Source organism: Hippocampus comes, unplaced genomic scaffold, assembly GCF_001891065.2.
Source record: "Hippocampus comes isolate QL1 unplaced genomic scaffold, H_comes_QL1_v1.1 scaffold174, whole genome shotgun sequence".
In the NCBI taxonomy this organism is placed as follows: Eukaryota; Metazoa; Chordata; class Actinopteri; order Syngnathiformes; family Syngnathidae; genus Hippocampus; species Hippocampus comes.
In genome coordinates this window covers 1,009,478-1,033,148 of record NW_017805983.1, presented here as the reverse complement: position 1 = coordinate 1,033,148, position 23,671 = coordinate 1,009,478, and the positions used below count along the sequence as shown (strand labels likewise).

The following is a 23,671-nucleotide window of genomic DNA, read 5'->3' as shown; positions in this document are numbered from 1 at the left end:
TATATATATATATATACACACACACACACACACACACACACACACACACACACACACACACACACACACATATATATATATGTGTGTATATGAACAGTACACATTAAAATAGATAGCGATGCCACTCAGCTCTCTGGACGCACACTGGAAAAGGCACAAAAAAACTCTCTTCTTACAACCTGCTCATCTCACGGGTCACTTTATCTCTCCCCTTTCACTCGACTGCAACCCAAAGGAACACCCCCCGCCCCCCACCACCACCACTGCCAGTCAAAAGCAGATAAATGTGAAGGTGTACAGTTACAGCTCCAGAAGCAGAGAGCAGCAATCACACACAGCACACAAACACACTCTTTCGGTCTTACTAAATTCTGATGTCAATTTCTCCTGAGAATGGAAATTAATTCAAGTTAGATAGTGTTGGGGTCCTCGTCACCTCATATGGGACTTGATATCAAGCAGCTCCAGCGCCGTCACCCGTGGCTCGCCAGCAACATTCTGTAGGATCTTCAGACGTGGCCCGCAGTGCTTGTAGAATTCTGTGCAGATGTTTAGCAGGGACTCTCGAGGTCGGCGGAACTCCTCCCTTGCGATGCGCTCGTCCAGCTCCTCCCGTGGCATGCCCTGGCCCTCTTCCAGAAGGTGGAGATTGTCCCTGAGCGACACATGTCAAAGCACATTAAGACCTCGTTAAAAATTACAGTGACATTAACCGATTCCGGCCCCACAAATAAAAACAAAAACAAAAAAACAAAAAAACTTTTGGTTACTCAAGTGTTTTTTATAATGGAAAAGAACACTGTATTTTATTGCACTTTATAAAGACATTCAGTTATAACAAAATAAAATAGAACATAAAGAAACAATGCCCGAAGACAGCTGGGATAGGCTCCAGCACGCCCCCCCCGCACCCTCGTGAGGATAAAGCGGTTCGGAAAATGAATGAATGAATCAAGAAACAAACTGTTTTTCCTTAATTGATATTTCTTTTCACAAACTTTTTAATTCTGGCCTTTGGCTGGCATTACAGCCTTTATCGATTCCTTCTGCAACACGAGAGTACAGTATCGCAGACAGTACTACTCTCATACTGCTTTGCCAAGTTGACAACACGGACAACCCACCCGCTCATGTTTTCTATAATTTTACACTTGAATTAAATTCAACGTTAGTGCTTCCATTTGATTTATCCTGTGCTTCTTGATTTCAGAAGTCACTCTCTTTGGACCCACCGGTAGTAAAAAGAAAACAGATTGAAAAAATAATGGGAGCCCAAAACCCAACCGTTATCTTTACTTTTTATCATTGATGGTAGCCAGATGTTGTCAAGCTCGTTGCCACCATCTAGTGCAACACAAAGCAAAACAATCGATCGAACATCGCCTTATATCTCGAAAAACTCGTAGGTTGGCTCACTAAAAGTCGAGCTACCACTCATCACCGGCATCTAACCTCGTGTTGACTCCTCCTGACATGGTATGGTTGGCAGTGGTCCCTCCTTTATGGCCTTGATCACAGCGGGACACCTGAGGTGCAGTCATGGGCCTGTGAACGCATGTACTATTAAGCAGAAATGTGAGGAAGTCATACAAGTCACAACTCTCAACTTTTAAACGTTAAGTTTTCAAGCGAGTTCCAAGTCACTGTGGCAAAAATCACAACAGTCAAGTTGAGTCAAGACATTAGGGTGACACCTTGTAAGGGCCTCTGAGCTGTAGAGCAGCGCCTGCAGGGATGTGGCCAGAGCGGCAATAGCTGCGATCTCATCCCTGGCAGCCGATGCAGACTCCATGGTCATTGTGTTGCTCTTTAGCTTCTGGAGGTAACACGGAACCAGGGCCTCCAGTACCATTAACATTTGGAGACTGACCAAAGGTTACACATGTCAGTCAGAGAACAACTGATATAAACAACTGTGATGTTCAACAGGGCACAATTATTTACCTTCTGAAGGATTCAGGAGCATAGGCTACCACGGTGACGCACAGCTTGATGGCTTCGCTAATAGAAAAGGCCAAGTCCTCATTGCCATAGCAGAAATCTGCGACAAAATATACACTGAGTTACAATATTGGCAATAGTCATACCTATCAATTTGTACTCTGTTCGAATGATAATATCATCAACATAAAGTTTTAGAACTAGCATCCTTATCTATCCATCCACCCATCCATCCAATAGTGTCAGAGTTTACCCAGAGAGCGCAATGGTTTCTCAGCCTTGACCAACTCTAATGCATCCAGGGCATCCTGAGTCTCGCCTTCCAGAGACACCAAAAGGTCGAACAGACATTGAGCTGACACTCCCTTGGAAAGGCCACTACTGGTGCTCGTCTGGAGTCAGGAAAGTTTTCATAAGATATGCAGTACGGTAATCCCTCGTTTATTTCTTACAAACAACTGACAGTTTTTAGAAATACTGTACAGAACGTTATGTCGACATTGCGGGTTTTCTTATGGAGAAGATTTGGCGAGCTGTACAGCGATGAGGCACGGGGACTGTTGACATTAGTTGACAGTCCCTTAGCCAATCAGGGTGCAGAACACAATGCATTTCTTAAATTAAAAAAAAAAAATGCACCCCCCAAAATAATCTGTGAAAGATGAACCAGGTTATAGCGAAGGATTACTGCATTTACAAGTGTGCTGAAACATTTGCAGTTGGAAACCTGCAGTAGTGCTCTTACTGTGAATTCAAGCAGTGGCGCCACACTGGCAAACAACTGGAGGATGAAGGGCTTGCGGTGGAGGATGTAGAATTGACGGCAGCAGAACTCGATTCCCTGCCTCAATAAAGGGTTGCCCTCATAGTCTGCATAAACCTGCCCAATGAAGAGCAATTTCAATTCATTTCAAGGTTTTATTGCAATTTTGTAAAGATCATGAAGGGCAAGCTCTCACTTTCAATGTCGAGATTACAAAGTATAGAAATGGAATCAAAGAAAAAGCAAACCTGATGAAAAAGAGTTACATTCAAAAACATAACAGTTCTTGGTCCGAGGTAATAATGCAATTTTTCGCTTTTGTGTGTGTATCTATGAGTTTTAAAAGTATATTTTGGTTTTACCAGATTGCCAGATATTTCTATTCTGTGCAGTATTGTTCTTAGATTTCAGTTCCAGGGGCAATCACTCATTACACTCACATACCTGTAGCATGGTTGGCAGGATCCACTGATAGCCGCTGAGCGAGAACAGGTGATTGAAGTGCACCGCGGTGTTGATGGCGGTGGCCGTGTGCTGCCTGAGGAGGGCGCTGTCTTCTGGGTGCAGTAGCAATGCCCCATTAAAAACGCTCAGGAACAGCATCATCTCATCTCCCCATGGATACTCGCTTGGCATTCCCAGAAACATCTCTTCAAGGAGCTTGATCCACAGCACCTTGTGAAGGGTGTCCAATCCGAATAGCTCTTTACCTGGTGGACAAATTGGCAGATGTTAGAAACACCCTGCTATCCGTGGTTCGCTATTTAAAAAAAAAAAAAAAAAATCCTGATTTAACGTATCCTGAGCTCTTTGGACAAGGAAATAAAAAGACTAAGAACATAAAAACTATTTTCAGTTTTTATGTTCTTTCTCTAAGATGCCACAAGAAGGCACCAAATCCCTGGCTGAAAGGGAAAGTAGTAGTTGGTTTCAAGAAGGTATGTTGATGTGATTCATTTATGTACATGAAGATCTTTGTAGTTTGGGGAGGAACTACAGTATATTAGCCTGGATTAATAGCGGAAGTTATGGAGACTCTTTGCTTTGTTTTTGCTCTGCTCAGAATCCCGGACACCTTTTAAGTTCAAACCATTTGCAAGTGCAGTGTAATGTTCAAGCTGCATGTTACAGCGGCCCCTATACAATATTATTAAATCTTGGTCAGTCCTCTATTTTCATGTTCTTCTTGGAGAGGAAGGTTTTTTTTTTTGTCGGTTGTTTGAAAATGTGTGAGTACCACTGACTGCTATAGGGAATTAAAATAATGTTACGGCAGCAATTAGATGTACCCTGTGGCTCATTAAACAGAGAGAACTCAGCATCAATGGCGGTCCTCGGGAAGGATGGCAGGCGGAGCAGGTCTTCCTGGAGCAGTGAGACATGGGACTGCTTGTGCACAGCGGGCATGTGCTGAGTGAGGGAGATGAGGAAGAGCACACGGCCGACCTCCTCCAGTTTGCGGGAAAACACCTGAAACAAAGTCAATGGAGAACGTAAAGAAGAAGGGGAAACCAGAGGGAACACTTTTCACAATGATGTCAATTCCCGGAAGGCTCACTGAACCTGTTTCTGGATCAGCTCCTGTCCTTTCTCAGGCAGCATGTGGACTAGGTTGAGCTGCGGAGAGACTGACCTCCGAAAGGGGTAAATGTCTCTCACATATGTCTGGAAGAGGTCAAGTTTATATATTAGCAAAATGAAATTGATTACAATTCTAAATTATTTGCTTCCAAACAGTTGCCATGGTGTTTTTCTGGTACCTTGGAATAATGGATGAGGTTCCACCGTTTGTCCATTAGGAAGTAATGAGACGATCTGGCCTCTGGAATGTTGAAAAACTCCAAACATTCCTTGTAGGAAAGAGGAGGATGAATGTCTTTCATAAAGTGCAGATTATCTGGCAGCTCGGATTTGACTTGGTACCTTCAGCAAAGCTTCAAACTGTGTGTCTTCATGGACTGGCAGCTGTGTTGGGATGTCACACTCGTTCTGTCCATGCACCACCAGGGTCTTGGTTCCTGCACCAAAAAGATGAAGAGGTCATCTCTCTCAAAGCCCGATCCACAGTCTAAGATTGGTGGTTCTTCCTCCGCAAAATAACTAGAGCAAATCTCAAAGCACCATCATCCTGTCCAACATTAAAATACAGAAGAGTAAGTACCCCTAAACGTGCATCAAAAATGACTTTATCCCCCAAAAACATATTTACCGTGATATCATTGTAGGCCAATGTAACATGATGCACCCTTTCAACATTGACATCGCACTTTAAAGAGAGCAAAAAAACTCTATATTAACAATGATTTCATGAACATATATTTATTACTATCAGTAAAAGTGTACTTAAATAATGTTTTGGGTTACAAGGTTGAATGCAATTGCATTGTATTTAAAAGCTGAATACCACTGAACTGCTTAATTTCAGTGATTCCTCAAGTACAACTGGGGAGGGGGGGGGGGTTGATCACCACGAGCGGTATAAACTTTGTTCTCAAAGTAGGCCTAGGTGATGCCTTTAATGGCGCCGCGGCCTTTCCCTCCATCTCACCTGGCATGGACGCCGTGACCAACAGCTTGACCTCACACTGCTCTTTCTTCATGGTCTGCTTCAGGTCTTTGAAGAACAGGCCTTCTACATAGCCCACCACCTCCCACAAGAAGGTGAGCGTCGCTGAGATAGCATCCATCCCCCACTCGCATGGGGTCCGCACAAAATACATGATCAGGCCCACCTGGGAGGAAACGACTCAGCTGGTGAAAAGTCCAAGATCAATGCTAATCGCGTTCACACACTCACCAGGTAGTTGAAAAGGATGTGGGAAGTCTGCGCCGGAAGGTCTCCAATATTAAGTAGTAGCTTCCTCAACATGTACATCAAATCATCCTGGCGAAAGGCAACGTGCGGTCATCCACGACAGCTGTCACACTTGAGGGGATTTGACTGTGAGGCTGCTGCCATACCTGCCGGTTGCTCACAGTGAGTTTCTCGAGGAAATGGCGCAGGACAAGGGCAGGATCCTCAATCAGGCAGTTCCACAAGATTTGCTGGGCCACTGCACTCACTGAGGATACAAAGAAAGATCCATGGATATGCGGATACACTTGCATACTTTCCGTTCGGCACACACGGAATTGCATCTTCGCAGATTTTCTCCCAATGTGTTTTCAGCATTGTTCAAAGAGAAATCTTTTTTGTTTTTGTGTTTGGTTGTTCCGAAAAAGGAGGCTCACCAGCGACGCCGTCCTCTCGAACTTCGCCGTCCTCCATGAGGTGCACGATGGGGAGCACGGCAGCACAGATGCATGCTGGGAAGACTGCTTGTGGCGGCTGCAACATGTGGTGCGTGGGCGTGTGTTCTGTCGTGTTCTCTTCATCTGGGAATGTACAGTAGACAAAGTAGACTGATTTTAAACAGTCTCAGTTTGGATTCAAGCATGACAGCATAACATTTGCAGTAAACCATTTCATATCGGCAAGAGGCATTGAGGGCGGGATGACATCTGTGTACCGCATTTTTGCTATTCACATTTTGCTGTTTCAGTCCACTTGTGTTGATGATTTTACTCCATCAAACTAATCACACGGACATGTTTAGAATTTTTGACCAAAGAGTTTGACATCTCTACTTTCGAGTCTTCAGTGAATCTAATATAAATGTTTTAGTACGCGGGAGGGAGCTGGAGCATGTGGAGAAAACCCATGCAAGCAGCGGGAGAATATTCCTATTTCACACTGTAACCCAAACCTCAGAAGTGTGAGGTGGATGCGCTAACCACGAGTCCACTGTGGAAATTATCCAATTTGACTATTCTTGCTGAATTGAATTATGTATTTACTCCAATGCGTACTGTTCATTATTTATCTTTGTCAGGTCGAACAATTCAATACTCTCCCATTTGATGACAGAAAGTAAAATTAAAGAAGTAATCACCTGTTGCCATTCATAAAACAAAATTAAAGCTTTACGTTCAAAAGGCCTTGATTTTACACGAAGTAAACCAGTGGGAAAACTCAGACTACATATTTTTTGCAACATTTTTGTTTGGTTGTGTGCAACGAGAGTTTTTCTAACATAAGATATATGGCATATAGCGGTATGTCGACCATTGTGCCAAAATCAGAAACGTGCTCAGACCGTCATTCCAAAACAAACTGCACTTTGAAAGTGTGCCGTACCTTCAGCACTAGCTAATGAGCGAACTGACCACACAGAGCCTCGGCGGAAAGAGTAATTCCTGTGGGAGTTACTGGAGGCGCAGGACGGACTAACAGACAGACGCCGAGACGCCAGGTTCACCACTTCTTCTGCTGGCAGCATCAAAGTCAAACATGGACAGGTGAGGAGTGAGGAAAGAAAAAACCCGTAATGCATAAATCTTGCAGTGCTGCAAGTGTGTCCACCACGTGCCCCACCTTCTTCCTCTTGCTCAGACGGAGGGCTGCACGTGGGTTCATAGCATGCCTCCTGTGCCACAGGGATGGCAGTGATGATGCTGGCCTCACGGCCCAGGCGCCGTTTCTCCTCCTCCTGCTGCAGGTTCTTCAGGATGTGCTCGGCTCGCTGGTGAGAGCGCGACACTGCCCGTGCGGAGAAGGATTTCTGTAGGGGGGGTGACGATCAGGATTGGGCAAATTGGATTCGCTACAAGCATACAATATCCCTCCATTGGCTCAATAGCGTTCTGTGGGGATCCCGGGCAGAAATAGAAAACTTGCTGCATATCATGGCATTGGCACACGTGCGCGTACACATACGGGAGAACATACATGGCGAAGTCTGTCTCATCATGACCATGCATACACAGCACAACACACAATGTCTGATGCATGCTGTTGTTTTCCTAAAGACAGTGCTCGTTTCTGATCAAGATGCAACTGCCCCCCTCTTGGAAACCTCTGAAAAAAATGCAGTTGACCCCAATCCACTGAAAAAAAAAAATCTAGAAAAATTATATTTCCTGACATTTACGACTTTGAGGTAAAAAAGATGCATCAGCACAAAAGATTTGGACAGAAAACTTACTATGGCATGGACTGACTGAATTAATGCGGGAAACTAAAAACAAAGACAGATAAAATGATAGAGGAAGGTCTTCATCAAAATCTGTAACACTTAAAATAATCATGCAAAAATAACTAACAGGAAAAAGAGAAAAGTCGAAGTGACATTTTGTGGAGTGTTTTTTTTTTTAATTTAAAGAAAAACAAAATGATGGCCATCATCTGCCGTGTTTTTTTTTCTTTTTGTGAAGAAACTGTTCTTTAACCTGAATTTTTGTTGACATGTCAACACCCATAAAACACTTCCAAATGGTTTGCAACTCTTATAGCATGTTTCAGGGGAATTTGTGACCTATGGTAAAACTTGACAACACAACAAGCATTTTTCACAGTTGTTAATTTGGCAAGTCTGTGGAAGATTGATTGCTTTTAGAACATTTTCATCTTCATCTTGAAATGAGCAAACAAGACGAATATTCACCTAACACCTGAATTATTCGATCCAGCATAGAAAGAATTCCTATCACTCTTCTGATGACAAAAAAAAAAAAACAAATACAGTATGCAAGTACTTACAGACTGGTCCTCATTGATTGGGTCTTGGACGCTTCCGGTGTTCTGGGGAACCCATGGGGGGTCGAAAATGGGGACACAGGGCATGCCCAGTATTGGAGACGGCAGGGTGAAGTTTATGCTGGGTGGAGGAATCTAAAACAAGTAAATGAAGTGACACACATCCTCACACTCAAAAGTGGCTTGAATTACACACTGGCCTTCACACATCTGTAACAATAATGCATACTTTGAAGATCTGCTGGGCCCCTTCCTCCATGCGAGGCCACACCTGGTAACGGAAACGCCAAAGCGTGTAAAACTTGAAAATAGAGTTGATGCGCTGGCAGGCCTCATGGTGCTGGAACTCAGCCATCATCATCTCAGTCACGGCATCGGGGACCTTCACTGCGCACAGGAGGAACATGGCGGCTGGGGGCAAACAAGATGACCGGAGAAGAATATCATGGCACTGTAGTGAGGTCAAAATCTAGCTGTAGCGTTATTCCAAAAATGGGAGGACAGTTTCTGTCTTGTGTCAATCATGGTCATCCTGAGGAAAAAAAAAAGTTCTTTCTTGATGCATGCAGCTAAAATAGCTGACATTCTCATGTACTCTTGAGCACATAGTATTAACATTAGCATTTATTTAAAAATCTGTTACTGCAGTTAGAGTAATACTACAATTCAATTAGTTTTCTAATAAAATGTATTTTACAATTTAATTGTTAAGGGTTAGGTTTATAGGTTTATTCATTATTTAAAACAATTTTAAATGTTCAGTTGTCCTGAGTATACGTCACAGCGTTGTGCCAAACACAGCAATGTCTAAGCTATAACAAATAAAATACCTCACAAAAACTGTACCGTTGGTTCAGCGAGTAGAACAAAATTATATGATTATTTATTTTTTAACCAGACTTATTTTTTTAACCAAAAATGTAAATAAATGTTATAAAAGATGGTGCCTCAATGTCCTGTAATTCTGGAATGAGCTGCAAGTACAAAGCTTTCACCAGCAGCAGCTGCCATGTGTTCATCCACGCTGAGCAGAAGCTCCCAGGCTGCAGGCTGAACGTCTCCATACATGTCATCAGTCAAGATGGGAGCAGCTTTGATGAGCAGAGACAAGGGAGCCGGCGACAAGCTCATCACCTGCAACAGACACAGGTCCAACATGCATTTTGCTCGCAAACACACAGAGTAAAAGATCTACTTAGGTACATGCACAAAGTATTTGTACTTTGTTACTGTAAGACCCTCCACTGGTGCAAACAGTACTAAGCCAAACGACACACCTGGTTTCTGATGTACTTTAACATTCCGGTGTCTTTCTTTCCTTCTGTGTTGCTGTCAGTGGGCCTCCGCTTCATGGACGGCGTCCTCAGACATGATTTGTCAGAACACTGAGGCCAAACAGACTCTCAGAAAGGCAAACAAAAATCACGTCGTGATGGTGGGGTTATGCAATTCACCTCCTTGTTCTTCTGTGCACGAGCGCTGATGATACTAGTGGTGGCGGCGACGCTGTCCTCTCTTAGGCTGTCCACCGTCTCGCCGTAGACAAGCTTGATGGCGCGGACCAGGCGGGCACAGGAGCGGTTGTGGTGCTGGTAGCAGCGCGGGTGGCAGAAGTCAATGTGAGTGCAGATGAAACTCTGCTGGTTGCACAGGAGGATCATGATCTGCGACACAGTGAGAGGGAACACCCGTGTTGGCTTGCGGACAAATATGGAACGCCAATTCTGTCACTGTCCAAATACTTTCACAGCGAACGATATATCTACTCATTCTTGCAGACATACATGAAGCCAAGACATGTTGCGGTGGTAGTTGTCCTCTGCTCCAGTTGAGCTTTGGCCTTCCGGTTCAATGCTCGGTTCACTGGTACTGCAGGGACTACCTGCATGAGGCAAAAAAAGGACATATACAGTAACTATAGATATATGGCCACAAAATACTATGTTCAATTCCCCACCGGGGAATTGATTTACATCCATCGCTACAAACATGTGATTTGGATAAACTGGTGTGGTGTCTTCTGTGATGGTTTGCAGCTATAATTCCCAAGCATATCGCAGAGGGTCCCAACGAATCTGTCATTAGAAAACTGATGACGCTTGGCATTTGACTTACCGATGTCTGTGACAGTATCTCGGCTGTTTGTTTGTGAAAGTATCCCTTCCTCATTCTCTGACTCTGAATCCTGTCGAGACAGTTTGGTACTCTTCAGGCTGCCTGCCCTCCGTATGGAAGACAAAGAGCCCCCCTTTTTCACACGGAAACTGCGTGCTCCTTTGATCTGAAGCAGTCGCGAGCCTCCGATACGAATCTTTCGCATGGGCACTGGAGAGATGTCGCGAAAGGCTAAATGAGCAATGGCTAAAAAAGAAACCTGAGCAACGAAGCCATTCCAACAATGGCTCACCTGTGGCCTCCTGAGCCTTTTTGTCGTCACACATGGTGTCTGACTTCAGAGTGTGGCTGCTACTGTTAAGCGAATCATGCCCGTCTTCGTCGTCGAGGATGCCTGCGAAGCTGATCTTCCTCTCGTAGCGATGTCGGCCTAGCTCGGGATCCAGACGCAGGCGGCAGCTTTCTAAATCCTACAGGTGATGAAAGAAAACACTCACATGTCATCAGGACTGTCACTCATTTGTCTCATGCTGAAGCCAGGTTTCCACCAAGCAGTAGAGTACAATTGAATGAACTAAGTATGGACCCAAGTAATTACAGCTATTTAGATACAATGGAAAGGCGGCCCGGTGGTCCAGCGATTAGCGCGTCAAACTCACAGTGCAGAGGTACAGGGTTCAATTCCAGCTCAGACCTCCTTGTGTGGTGTTTGCATGTTCTTTGGGCAGTAGGAGGGGTACACACTGAACTGGTTGCCGGCCAATCGCAGGGCACAGACAGAGGAACAAACCAGTCGGGCTCACAATCACAACGAGGGACAATTTAGAGTGTTTCATTAACCTGCCACGCATGTTTTTGGAATGTTGGGGGGGAAACCACAGTAGACGGTGAAAACCCACACAGACACGGGTAGAACATGCAAACCCCACACAGGAAGGCGGGAGCCGGAATTGAACCCTGCACCTCTGCACTCTGAGGCCAACATGCTAACCAGTCGACCACCGTATCAAAAGTGAGAAAAGTGACACAATAATAAAGTGAACATGACGACAGAGGACAGCTAAAATGTTCTTTTTCCCTACCATTTGATTGCTTATTACAAGAAGAAAGATTTCAGGAAATGCACCTTTTGTGCTCAGTCAATGTGATTAACAACTTTTGAGAGCAGAAATCCAAAAGAGCAAACCTAACTGAACTGAACTGCTTGGTGAAAGTGGGAAAAAAGATCACATCCATGAAAGTACCACAAGTGGTTCTGTGCGTGGTCGCGGCAAACAAGGAAATGTCTCTCGCAGAAAGGTGGTGATTTCCAGTAACAGCTGGCAAGCAGCCATCTTGAGAGCAAAAGGGCAGCCGCATTTGGTTGGATTGACGGTGTCTTGGGGTGAAAGAAAAAATAATGACTAAATGAGAACGAGATGCCAACAACCAGCATCAGCATCTGACTTACTATCATCTAAATAGTCCTCTTCCTCATCCTCTTTCCTCATTCTTCGTTTAGTCTCTTCATCGTAGATGTACCCCAGGATGTTGGCAGGACTCTCACTGTCGCAGTGGCACAGTTCACTCAGCCGCGTGCCAATCGCCTAGTTGGAGAAACACACGACGACACACAGTGGCACATGGCATTTTTGGGGTTTGGAAAAATGTCTGCACCCAAAATGTTTGAGAACCCTGAATTTAATCCGTCTTGAAAGCAAACATCATCTGACTCACATCTCCCCACTGGCAGAAATGTTTTGCCGCATTCCACTGGAGCTTCTGATTCCTTTTATTGCCCACTATAGGTGATCGCCCCCTGGACAGGCCTCTCTTGGTGATGTTAACATGGTGGCCCTTCATCCACTCTGGCCAATTGCCGCGGTTACAGCGATGGACAAATCGGGCACATTCAAGAAAGAGGGATGCCCGAGCCACGATGGGCGCTTCCTGGGAACAGCCAAGGACAAGGTCAAGCCAGGGAGATGAATAAAAGGGATGCATGAGGAGACTGATGACAAGTACCAGGTCCAGAGCCGCGGCGAGGATTGAAGCGTCAGGTATGGTGCCTGGCTCGCAGCAGTTGAGCAGAAACTGGAAGCGTTTCATGCCTTGTCGAATTGCACCTAAATTTACCACATTTTTGTTTTTTATGGCCTCCTGACTGGCGGCAAGACGCTCCTGGAAACCATGGGGTCCTTGACAAATGGGAAATGGATTTTTGATAATTGAATGTAATTTTTTTTTTCCATTTAACAGAACACGCTTGATCGCCACTGACAAATGATGTCGAGTTATAAAGTAGCCACTGGCAGTTGTACTGGTAAATTGTCGACATTCATTGTGTGATCAACGTTTGAAATGCTGCAAAAGCATTTTTCTTTCTAACATTTACTGAAATGACAAGTGAAATCACACAAAGAAATGTCATCCATTGTCATTCGAAACTGCCACCAAATTAACAGCACCGGAAGCATAGAAGGCTCTAAAAGCAACGTGTAAGGACCACACCACAGAAGAAAGATGCTTGAAAGATATAAAGTCTGTGAGAGTAAAAGGGGGAGGGCTGAGGTGTTTTTTGATGGAGGGGGACATGCATGCAACACAACACACATTTACAGCAGAAACCTCAAAACAGCCCTTTCTAAAAAAAAAAAAAAAACTAGGAGAAGACTGCAGGAGATGTGAGATGAAACGTCAAATAAAGAGGGAGCACAGAGAGCAATGAAGGGGTGGGGGAGGGGTGTTATGGGAGCAGTGAGTGGCCGAGGGGCTGCTGGGATTTTTGGGCGAGGTCTACCATCTTTCTCTTCTGTGTGGTGAAGCTTGGATGGATTCCTCCTGCCAGACCTCCATTTACCGAGCCGCTTGAAGAAATTCTCTTCCTCATCTCTGCCGTATTCGGGCCCGGTGGCAACCCCCTCTGACAGCTTGACTGCGCTGGTGAACTTCACCTGCTCATGGATGGCCAAACACAACATCAGATAAGAAAAAATAAGACTTTATTAATCCCACACTTGGAAATTTGCTGGATACAGCAGTAAAAGACAAATTCAAGAGATTTAAAAGCACACAAGTTAATAAAATAGAGGCAGGGTCAACCCTCCTGACCTTTGAACTTTGCCGTATGAAAGAGAGTCGATCTACTGAGCTGATATCCAACAGATCCTCCACACCATCGGTAAGTCCAGAGAGAGAGGAACGCTTCAGCCAGTTGCCTGGAGACAGCGTGAATAACATGTTCGCACATACTATAGCGTGAGAGCATCTAAAATGCATGGGTACAAAGCACACATAGTACACAGGTGGTAGCGACACACAAGGGTGCATAAGGTGAACGGCATTCACATTCATTCACAACATGCAAGCAAGTTCCAAGTGGAAAGACGAAGATGCCAGAGAAATGAAGTCAACTAGATGAGTCCTTCTGAATTCTGGCATCACGGAAGACATCAACACATTTCGCAAGATCTAAGCATACCTCATGAAACCTCAGTTCAGTAAGGATTCCTCACCGAGGAACAAAGCATGAACATTTCTGGCAACACTAACCCCAAAAGAAATAAATTGCAAATAAAGTCCATGTCTGCAGCAACCTCCATCCTTCCATCTTCACATGCCACGTACGACTACAAATCACAAATTGACCTCAATCTGGGCCTGCATGCCAGGAGGGGTGATGCAACACCATAACAGACAACATGAAGATGATAACATCAAGATGGTTCCACTTCCACATACGTAAGACAGAGAGGGTGAGTGGTAGGCGAGTGGTCCTGCGGCATGCTGAGATGTAAAAAAGGAACATATAAGGTGGCAGGATGCAGTGAAGTACATTGAATGTGGAGAAACATGTGATGTGTGTGATGATTTGGTATTTGTTAAACTGAGAAACAGAGGTGGCAGCAAATTTAGGAGATATACACATGAGGACTTGATTTAAGTTAACTTGTGCTTTTTTCATAAAAATCTCAAGGTAGGTGCACTTACCTATAGGAAGTTTCAGTTTCTTACGAAGTGAAATACGTCGGGATCTTGATCGGGAGCGACGGTCCGTGGTGGTACCAGAATGGGCGGTGGTGCATTCTGAGGTGTCCTGTTCAGACTGGCTGCTGGTGTCACTGGCAGCACTCTGCGACTTGAACATCTTCCTCCAAAAGTCTTTCCTGCCCAGCAGAGCTCCTGGGATCTGCTCCTCGCTGGAGACAGACACAGAGAGGAGTAGAGGTATAGTTCAACTTGAAAAATAAATAAAACTCTTCCTCTATTGTTCCATAACAAAGTGATGGCGGCCAGCATGACATGGATAGACACAATGGTGGCGATGTGATGAGGTCAACACTCACTGTTCGGGTGTCTGGGGGGGTCTGCTGGAGATGTAGCTGCGACATTCATCTGCAGCACTGGACATCTGACCCTTCTCCCCGGACACACCCGCCTCTGACCTGCACGCACACACCCCAACAAACAAACAGCACTCAGGCCACCCATCCATCTGAAAATGCTCCAAATTAGCATACGTGCAGTTGCACTCTCTGCGATGTTAGCATCCAGGGAAAATATTTGCACTTTCTTGGCTGGGTCTGTCCCCCCAGACTTCATAGACTTTTGCATTTGTCAAAGAGGTGAGAAAGTGCTCAGATAAGCAAGGAAATTAATGCAAAGAGTCTGTCTGTGTCTTGTCAAGGACAAATACATGAACAAGTACCATTTCGCCCCATGCAAGAAGAACAAATGTAAACAACACAGACAACAAGGCAAGCAGTGATGAGATGGTCAAGAGTGGATGAGAAGTCATCTTGTTTTTTTTTTTTTTTTGAGTACATGTCAGGGATTGGCCCCAATAAAGCATTTTTTCCCCAGTACCTTTTTGGACCTTGCAGTTTGGTCTCATCTTTCTCATCAGGTTTTTTGGTTGCTGTGACCTTCTCGGCACTGTCGAGGAGGGCGCTCAGAGCCACTCGACGAAAAACATTTCCGTGGGCCTCCTTGATGAACTGCACCAGCTGGCGGATGTCGCAGTACAGGCCCTGTGAAGGAGGGTGACAAGCAAGCATCAGAGAGTCACCAGTGGAGGCGGCTCAGTGGGAGGCCTGTACCGCCAAAAGTGACTTACACTGGCATTGTTTTTAAGTGTTTACAATGTACATTGCCGAGCCCACCCATTTCCTTGAGTAATTAATCTTTTACTATTTCAAATGGCTTTTTTTTGTATTTCAGATTCTTTGCAAAAGTGAAAGAAAAGTAGCAAAGGCAGCATTTCATTTCTTATTATTGTTAATGAATTGTAATTTTTTCTGTACATATGACATGTCGAATCTTGGTTCTTAAATCATTCATTCATTCATTTTCCGAACCGCTTTACCCTCACTAGGGTCGCGGGGCTGCTGGAGCCTATCCCAGCTGTCTTCGGGCAGTAGGCGGGGGACACCCTGAACCGTTTGCCAGCCAATCAGAGGGCACACAGAAATGAACAACCATTCGCGCTCACACTCACACCTAGGGACAATTTGGAGTGTTCAATCAGCCTGCCATGCATGTTTTTGGAACGTGGGAGGAAACCGGAGGACCCGGAGAAAACCCACACAAGCACGGGGAGAACATGCAAACTCCACACAGGAAGGCCGGAGCTGGAATTAAACCCGGTACCTCTGTCGGTTCTTAATAAATTTGAAAATTGACAGAAAAGACTAAAGTTGGGGAGGGAAAAATGCATTTCATCACTTTTGGAAGAAAGCACTGTAAATACCTTCTTGATGCACTGTGTGTTTTTTGTTTTTTTTACATCTGTTACTAAGCCTTGGTGAAAAAAAATCTTTGATGGTACAGACCTGGTCAATAATTTCTTCATATTTTGATTATACAGAATGGCATGATTGAGTCTGTCTTTCTATATACCAAGTGTTGAATTTAGCGTTGATACAAGGCAGAAAAAAAAAAATCAAGGCAGACGCACAATTACAAGCACCCACCAGGTTCTCAGGGCTGTGAAGCTCATGTGTCGTGGAGGCGCAGCGGGTGATCAGCGACTTGAACATGCAACCCACCACCACCGCCTCCATGTTCTGCGCCAGGGACTTGTTATCCCCAGTGGTGAAATTGTTCCCGAATCCCGCCTTGTCTGAAAAAAAACAGGGAGGGGGGGCAAAGAACACGGATCACACGGGGGTGGTTTAGTCAGCAGAACATGACAAGCAAACAGTTGTCACATACGACAACTTAGGGTTAAAGGGGGCAAAGAAAACAGGTCTGTACAGCATATGGGGGGAGAAGCAAACTGAAAAGGATTCTGGGTAAGGAAAAAAGGAATACATGCAAGTGACTAAGGCCTGCTTTTGAACCGCACTGAACTAATCATTCTCGTGGCCTAAAGAATACAGATTGGTAAATTTGGAGTTGCAGGCGAGATTTGTCACTTTAGGACAGAGCGAGAGGGGCAGCAATGGAAGCTGTGCCTAAGAAAGGTTCTGCTCAGGTGGGTTTATCACATCTTTACTATCAATGTTCTATTGATTATACATCATGTGTATCTACCGATGTTTCGTTTTTTCGCCCTCCTGGACCTCTCACCTGCACTGCCGTACTCTGCAAGAGAAAAGAGGCGGGGCACAGGTTGTGATTGACATCAGGCCAGCACAGACATGTACGTGGTGTCAGGAAAGGACCTCCTCAGAGAGGTCAACCCAAGAAAAAACATCGGCAAAAGTAACATACACATATTTCAACAAAAAACTTGCAAGGCTTTCATCATCAAAACACTCATCAGTTCGGTCACTTGCCAATATATTGTTTTCAATTTTGTATGATGTCATCAAGCAGAGACAAAAACAATGTCAATGCAAAACTGAATTGGCATGTAGAGCATGGCTCAATGCTCAGCGGTCATGCCGCAGACTGAACAGAGATGTAATGGGCAAAGCTTTGGATTGGCAAGTGTACGAAAATGGATGAGCAAAGAAGGGAGGAAGGAAGGACGGAAGAAGGGGCTGAAGGAAGGATGCAGCACTTTGATGAAGGAGGAGGAAGTGAGGGATGGCGGAGAGAAGTGGGACAACTGCGACAGACAGGGACAAGCGGCGTTGGGAGGCAGACCAACAGAGATAGAAACAGCGATAGCACTGGAAGGGAAAACAATTCAGTTTTGTCAACCACACGTTTGAGTCTTAAAGACGACATTTGTGTCTTCACGGATGCTGTATAATTCAGAGCATAATGTGTGGCAATTGTAGGTGTAAAATAAATCAATCAATAAAATTCTTTTAAAATCCATTTTGATGGTGTTATTTACAGTGGAAGTAACGCCGAACAAGTACCAAAAAGATTTGTTTCTTCTAGACCAGCGGTGTCAAACATCCGGCCCGCGGGCCGGAACCGGCCCCCAAGGAGGTTCGATCAGGCCCGCAGGGTCATTTAAAAGTGAAAACATGCATAAGAGATACGGAATGAATATTTTAAGAAGGTGCAATTCAAGGAGTATCGGCTAGGGGACACACTGTTTTGATCAGAGTAGAAGACAACAGCAGTCTCAGTCTGTCACTGAGACAGACCCAACACAGCAGACGCTATCAAGGACATGTGAATACTTTATTCTTTCCACATTTTAGCACTCTCCTTAGTTTGTAAGGTGTCGGCAGGGATTACATTTAGATTTAATATAACGGTTTAAAAATTCCTTTCTTTATAAATCTCGTTTAATCTTAAAATGCATGACTATATTTTTCAATACCAATTACTTGTTCAAGTTTTGTGCCTTTTTACAATCAGTGGGATCAGTTGCAATGCATATATGTGAATGATAAAAGTAAATTGCACATTTGTCTAAGGAAATCTAAGGTGCTTCATGAAATGTTTTGTAAAAGATATGTTCATTAAATTTCAACATTTTCCTAATGTTCTTGTGCTTCTTTCGACCAAAACAAAGGAAAGACATATTATTTTGGTTATTTATAGCAGAGTATGGTATAATTTTAATGGTCCGGCCCACTTGACATCTACCGAGGCCGTATGTAGCCCACAATGTAAAATGAGTTTGACACCCCTGTTCTAGTCCCACTTGTAAGTCACAATTATGCACAATGTTTGAACTTTAAGGCTGATCTTAAATATATTTTAAAAAACTACACTGAAATAAGGATTCAATTATAATGTGTTACACATAAAAATTGCACCGAAATGTTTTGGAGGCAGTGATTCTTTCGCATGCCACTCGAGAGAGCCTACATGCCAAATTTTGAGAATCACTTGATCTATATGACCTGTTTTTAAACTTTTTACTAGTCACCTTGACCTTTCTTTTGGAACAACCAATAAACTAATTAATAAACAATAAAAAAATGACAGACTGACTGACTGAAAGGAAGTCGTCCACCTCAGACACTATCCTGAGTTTATTTGTGGCTACCTCTCACAAAGGCACATACTCACTGTCGGTGATCGGCTCCATGCAGAAGCCCAGCAGAGCATGAAGGAAGTCCACAATGTTATTCAGGGAGTCTTTGTTGACGTAGTCGCGCATTGTCTGGCGAAACTGCAGTTTGTCCAGCTTGTAAAGGTTGGTCAGGCAGTTTTGAGCCTGATAGGACAGAGTTATTAAATATTTATACTAAGAAAAAAAATGCAAGAGCACAAGATACGATGAAGCACCATCACAACACAAAGGCCCTTACAGTAAAAAATAAAAACGTATACATTTTGCTGGATTGTTGGAAAAGTAACCACAGAGAAAACAATTCTGACCTGCATCCTCAGGCGATCTCCTGAGAGGCCGCGGTGTCCCTCGCCACATCCGTAAGCACAACCCAGAGACTTTACGATCTTGATGAGCATGGAAAGAGCCAGCCGATGAGTGCTGAGGCAAGAACTCTCCTCCTGTTTATTGTGAAGTTCAAAAACATTAGCAGCATATATAAACCAGTCTGTAAAAGAATGTATAACAAGTGCAGCATATGGAGCCAAACAAATACAATAGAGCAAAAACATTGTTGTTTTTTTAATAAATGTACTTGTCCTGCACCTACAACAACAGTAGTGTAAAACCCATACATAAAAAAAAAAAAAAACAATTTACAGAAAAAGAAATAATTTGAACAAATCACAATTATACTGTTGCCGTGCCATTGAGATATGCATTACGAAAGGTAAAGGAGGTAGTTTATTTTTATTTGGTTGGTTTGAATGAAAATAATATTTGGTTTATAATATTGCAGTTTTATTAAATGTGGCCTGACGGACCTAAATAAATGGACATTTGACTCATTAAAAAAAAAAACTATTTGTCCATATGCACGCATGTAAGATTGCATGTCTTGCTGGATAATTGCGCTTCGGTATCAGTGAAGGGGTTTGAACTTCTTCCTACTCCTTTTCAGACCGGCAGTCAGGGGTATTTCAGCATGGGTCATTTCTATTTTAGATTTTTCATGTCTTAGTTTTTATGTATTGCATATTCAAAATAAAAAGTTGACTCAACAAAACGAAACAGGAAAAGTTGTAACCAAGACTGGTGTCAAACTAACCTTTTTGTCATTGTCCTTGTTATTTTTCACATCATCCTTGCTCCCTTGCCCACTTCCTCCGCCACTACCTCCTCCGCCTCCGCCTCCACTGCTACCATCTCCACCGCCACCACCTCCGCCGCCTCCCCCTCCTCCTAGGCTGGGGCCAACTGTGTCCTTGACTCGCACCTCCTCATTCTCCTTGTTGTCAGGCTTGGACAGCTTTTTGCCCATCCCAGGTACCACACCCAGCTGCAGCAGGCACTCGATGATGTTGAGCGCCACATCGCAGATCCTCGAGCTGATGTCATGGCTGAGGACAGCGTAGAGGACACGCAGCACAGCCTGACACAAAAGAGAAGGAGGAACAGCTCATAAGGGTGCCTTTGGTAAACATTCTCTCTCTCTCTCTCTCTCTCTCTCAAGTAATTTTGAAGTAGTTCAAACCCATGAATTTCAATAAATATGCATTGCCATTAATTCACAGACTGAAAAATGTCCATAAATTTGGCACACTGTTGTCACTCACTGAGAGGTCTAACATTCCATTTTTTAGCACAAAGTTATTGGTGCCCTCAATGTTGTCGCCCTCTTCCTGGCAGGAGTAGTTGATGCAGGAGTCAGTCAGGCTGCGAGGAAGGTTGGCACAGGCCAGTGTCTCCACAGGCATCTCCGGGACAACCACGGGGTTGCAGAGCCTTTTCATGTGCTCAGTGAAAAAGTCGGCATAGCCCACATTAAAGGACGCCACAGTCGTGTTGAAGGCGGCCATGGTGATGGTGGAAATCTGGGATCGAACTGAAGGTACAAGAGAACAGGCGTATTATTCTCAAAACACAGTTTTCCTCATTTGCTCAGCAATGATGCCAGGACACTATAATATCATGGATCTCAATAACAAATCATCATTTCTCATTAGAATCCAACAAAAAAACATTTAATAGAAAACAAAGATTGCCGGCAAACAAGGCGGTAGCTCGTCTGTAAGTACTTGGGCTTCAGAACACGAGTCTTTCTGAAATGCATTGAACGTCCCACAGACACATTTTTTCACATAGTGTCTATATGACACTTCTCCTCATGCCTGCATGAATGGGATGTGATTTTATGTGGCGTGCAAAAACAAAAATCTGGGAAAGAACAACAACAAAAAAATCAACCAATTTGACCAAACCGATCACAATTTTTTTTTCCTAAGGCATTGGCAGCACCATTGTACGCCATTCACACAGACAGTTCAGGGCCATGTAAGTCCGTTGTACTCTAATCTAAACCGCTTATGATCTTTTCACTATTTATCACCACCCTCTCTTGGTGCAGTCAGTGAGATTTTTCCCTGTTCGTGGCACGTCTTGTCAGGTGTCGCCACTGTCATGATATGTTAGGCAAAGTTTTTACATCGCATGCCCTTCCAAATACATCCCACTCATTTTTATCCAGGTTAGGCACTGGTAGTGGCTGGGAGTTGGGGTCTCGCAACCCGATTAGGATTTGATCCCTGGTGCTCTGGGTCAAAGACGCAATTCATTGCAAGGTGTTTAATCTACCATCACTAGTTGTTCGACCGTAGCTATTCTAGCATCGTTTGTTGGAAAGTGCTCCTTGGTGTTTGTAGACTAGATCTTACGTTAAAATATGTGAAAGTTGAGATGCAAGATTAGTCGAGAGAAGAGTTGATGAGATAACAAATTACAAAATGATTCGATAGGCAGCCCCAAAGTAAACTGCGTTTGGGATTCAAACTAGCGTAATTATTTAAAACAACAATTTCCTGAAAAAATGGATTCAAAGTGAACCCAGAAAAACTCAAACATTAAAAAAAGCACACAATCAGTCAATGCATACAAAGGTTATCATCGACAAAATCTCTGATTTCCGATGCTCAGTACATGGCACACAAGCCTCTTACCCTCTTTGACGGTGTTCTCGCTGTGGCTGTTTGAATGGTCAGGCATGTCTCTGAGAAGCGAGTGGTGGGAATGCGAGTGCTTGGTGCTCAGGCTGTCGGCATCGGCGGCTGTGTCTGTGCTGCCCCGACGCGTAAACTTGCCTGTAACACAAGGGAGGAGATTGTTGTATTCATAGGTAAAAAACATTCTACTGTAGTAAATTCTTGTCAGTAGGAGAGTGAAGATGGTCAGTAATATTTGTGGACAGGACAATTTAAATCTCTCTGTAGGCGATTGGAGATTGGGATCCTGAGGTTGAGGATTTTGGCTTCTTGGTTCTAGTCTATTGTTGATGGTAAAAGCTCTGCGCAAACCCATGATGGTGGCTTGCCAGCCCCCACGGTCCAGAGTACGCCGATCATCGCCCAGGCCAGAGAAGCTCCCGAAGGAGAATGTGCTGCGGGTGGGTGAGACATCGAGGTGGTCGTCATGGAGGAGGAAGGGGACGCCCATGCGACGCTGGCGCTTCTTCCCGGTGTGATGGAAGGGGATGGAGCCCTTCCTCTCCCGGTCCTCACGCCGGTTCTTAAACTGAAAAAGAGGCACTTCCCACTCAGAACCACTGTTGTTTCTATCCTGGTATCGATTAAAAATCAATATCTGGACGCATTTGTCTCACCTTCTTAAAGATGTTCATGCCAAGATCAGATGAAAGGTCAGGCACAGCTTGCCGACGAAGGTTGGTGAGAGAAACCTTGGTGAACGTCTCAGTGCTCAGAGATTTGCCCTCCTCGTTGCATTTGAGACTCATATCCTGCCAAGGTGAAAACACATTTCAAAACGTCAAAACTGGGATCAGGCACAACACCCCCATTCTGTCGTCCTTGCACTGACCCCGTTTATTTTAGTATTCCGTACAATCATTCTAAAAGTCACTTGCAGAGGCCTCAACGATCGGGTGCTTTGTGGAGCTGGTGACATTTTATTGTCGTGTTCGATCGCTGTGGTCTACTGACTGCTTTTGATTTGCTTTTCCTCACACAAGATTAATAATTAAAAGGTGATAGAAGCATGTAGTTGCACCAAAATTGTGCAACTACATGACTTGACACAGTACTTAAACTGCAATTAAAAACACATTTGTTTAGGCAGACATTTCATTTGGACTTTGCATACATTGGGGCAAAAAAGGCACCGCTGAAAAATGATTATTTTGTCCGAATTGACTTTTTATAAGTATGTTTAGCTCAGAGTTAAGTAAAATGAACATTTTTTGTTTTATTCCAACTATTAACGATTGACAACAAAAATCCTGATTCCAAATACAAATATTGTTATTTAGAGCATTTAGTTCCAGAAAATGGTAATATATCAATAAAGGTCCAGTATTGTCTTTCTCCCCCTGAGTGTATATCTATACCTACTGGATGTATTAACTGCATAATGTTTGTGTTTGTGTAATTTTTTTGGACTTTGTAAAGAAATTTATGACTCCCCTCTATGAAAGGTACAGGACAAATAAAAAGAAATGGGTGTGGCGGATCTGTTCTTGGGTCAGTTACCTGTGTTTTGTGGGTATTGACCAGCGAGGGCGTCGCAGCCACCATGGAGCTGCTCCGCGGGCGTGGCAGAGGAGCGACCAGTGGTTCTGGAACACGTTCGGGCCTCTCCTCGAGAATCTGTCTCAGCCGTTGGAGGTAGTACATCAATGCCCAGTGCACCCCCTCCTCTGTCCAGTGGGGCTGCAGAAGGCAGCGCAGAACCGCGACATCAAAGTAGGTGGCATAGCGAGCACGCTGAGACAGGGATGCTGGCACACCGGCAGGGGCTGACGTCCTGAATATAAAGCAATCGGAAATGAACACTGTAGTTTAGTGGGCCCCTTGGAGCCTTTTTGGGTGCAGGTGAGGTGAGC

General features: G+C 44.2%; 1 protein-coding gene across 10 annotated transcripts in view; it reads right to left on the bottom strand.

Annotated features, from left to right (window-relative positions):
- unc80 (unc-80 homolog (C. elegans)) overlaps nt 1–23,671 on the bottom strand; it is a 41,951-nt gene that overhangs the window by 11,961 nt on the left and 6,319 nt on the right. For 7 of the 10 annotated variants that reach the window (XM_019890927.1, XM_019890930.1, XM_019890931.1 and 4 more), the window contains exons 8-51: nt 23,319–23,592; nt 22,436–22,570; nt 22,131–22,347; nt 21,777–21,917; nt 20,397–20,665; nt 19,889–20,212; nt 19,110–19,241; nt 18,798–18,945; nt 16,908–16,958; nt 16,346–16,494; nt 15,240–15,403; nt 14,720–14,818; nt 14,364–14,572; nt 13,485–13,591; nt 13,174–13,327; nt 12,399–12,571; nt 12,111–12,323; nt 11,845–11,980; nt 11,639–11,772; nt 10,687–10,864; nt 10,395–10,604; nt 10,064–10,161; nt 9,734–9,943; nt 9,557–9,664; nt 9,275–9,413; nt 8,509–8,690; nt 8,283–8,414; nt 7,119–7,305; nt 6,882–7,013; nt 5,936–6,079; nt 5,666–5,766; nt 5,502–5,588; nt 5,253–5,436; nt 4,628–4,722; nt 4,465–4,554; nt 4,268–4,369; nt 3,994–4,174; nt 3,149–3,414; nt 2,687–2,821; nt 2,195–2,333; nt 1,945–2,041; nt 1,695–1,865; nt 1,453–1,545; nt 437–655 (exon numbers count right to left, since the gene is read on the bottom strand). In XM_019890927.1, the coding sequence (XP_019746486.1) occupies nt 437–655; nt 1,453–1,545; nt 1,695–1,865; nt 1,945–2,041; nt 2,195–2,333; nt 2,687–2,821; nt 3,149–3,414; nt 3,994–4,174; nt 4,268–4,369; nt 4,465–4,554; nt 4,628–4,722; nt 5,253–5,436; nt 5,502–5,588; nt 5,666–5,766; nt 5,936–6,079; nt 6,882–7,013; nt 7,119–7,305; nt 8,283–8,414; nt 8,509–8,690; nt 9,275–9,413; nt 9,557–9,664; nt 9,734–9,943; nt 10,064–10,161; nt 10,395–10,604; nt 10,687–10,864; nt 11,639–11,772; nt 11,845–11,980; nt 12,111–12,323; nt 12,399–12,571; nt 13,174–13,327; nt 13,485–13,591; nt 14,364–14,572; nt 14,720–14,818; nt 15,240–15,403; nt 16,346–16,494; nt 16,908–16,958; nt 18,798–18,945; nt 19,110–19,241; nt 19,889–20,212; nt 20,397–20,665; nt 21,777–21,917; nt 22,131–22,347; nt 22,436–22,570; nt 23,319–23,592 (6,909 nt within the window). The remainder of the gene's footprint in view (nt 1–436; nt 656–1,452; nt 1,546–1,694; nt 1,866–1,944; nt 2,042–2,194; nt 2,334–2,686; nt 2,822–3,148; nt 3,415–3,993; nt 4,175–4,267; nt 4,370–4,464; nt 4,555–4,627; nt 4,723–5,252; nt 5,437–5,501; nt 5,589–5,665; nt 5,767–5,935; nt 6,080–6,881; nt 7,014–7,118; nt 7,306–8,282; nt 8,415–8,508; nt 8,691–9,274; nt 9,414–9,556; nt 9,665–9,733; nt 9,944–10,063; nt 10,162–10,394; nt 10,605–10,686; nt 10,865–11,638; nt 11,773–11,844; nt 11,981–12,110; nt 12,324–12,398; nt 12,572–13,173; nt 13,328–13,484; nt 13,592–14,363; nt 14,573–14,719; nt 14,819–15,239; nt 15,404–16,345; nt 16,495–16,907; nt 16,959–18,797; nt 18,946–19,109; nt 19,242–19,888; nt 20,213–20,396; nt 20,666–21,776; nt 21,918–22,130; nt 22,348–22,435; nt 22,571–23,318; nt 23,593–23,671) is intronic. The other 3 variants (XM_019890928.1, XM_019890937.1, XM_019890934.1) reach the window with 3 other exon arrangements.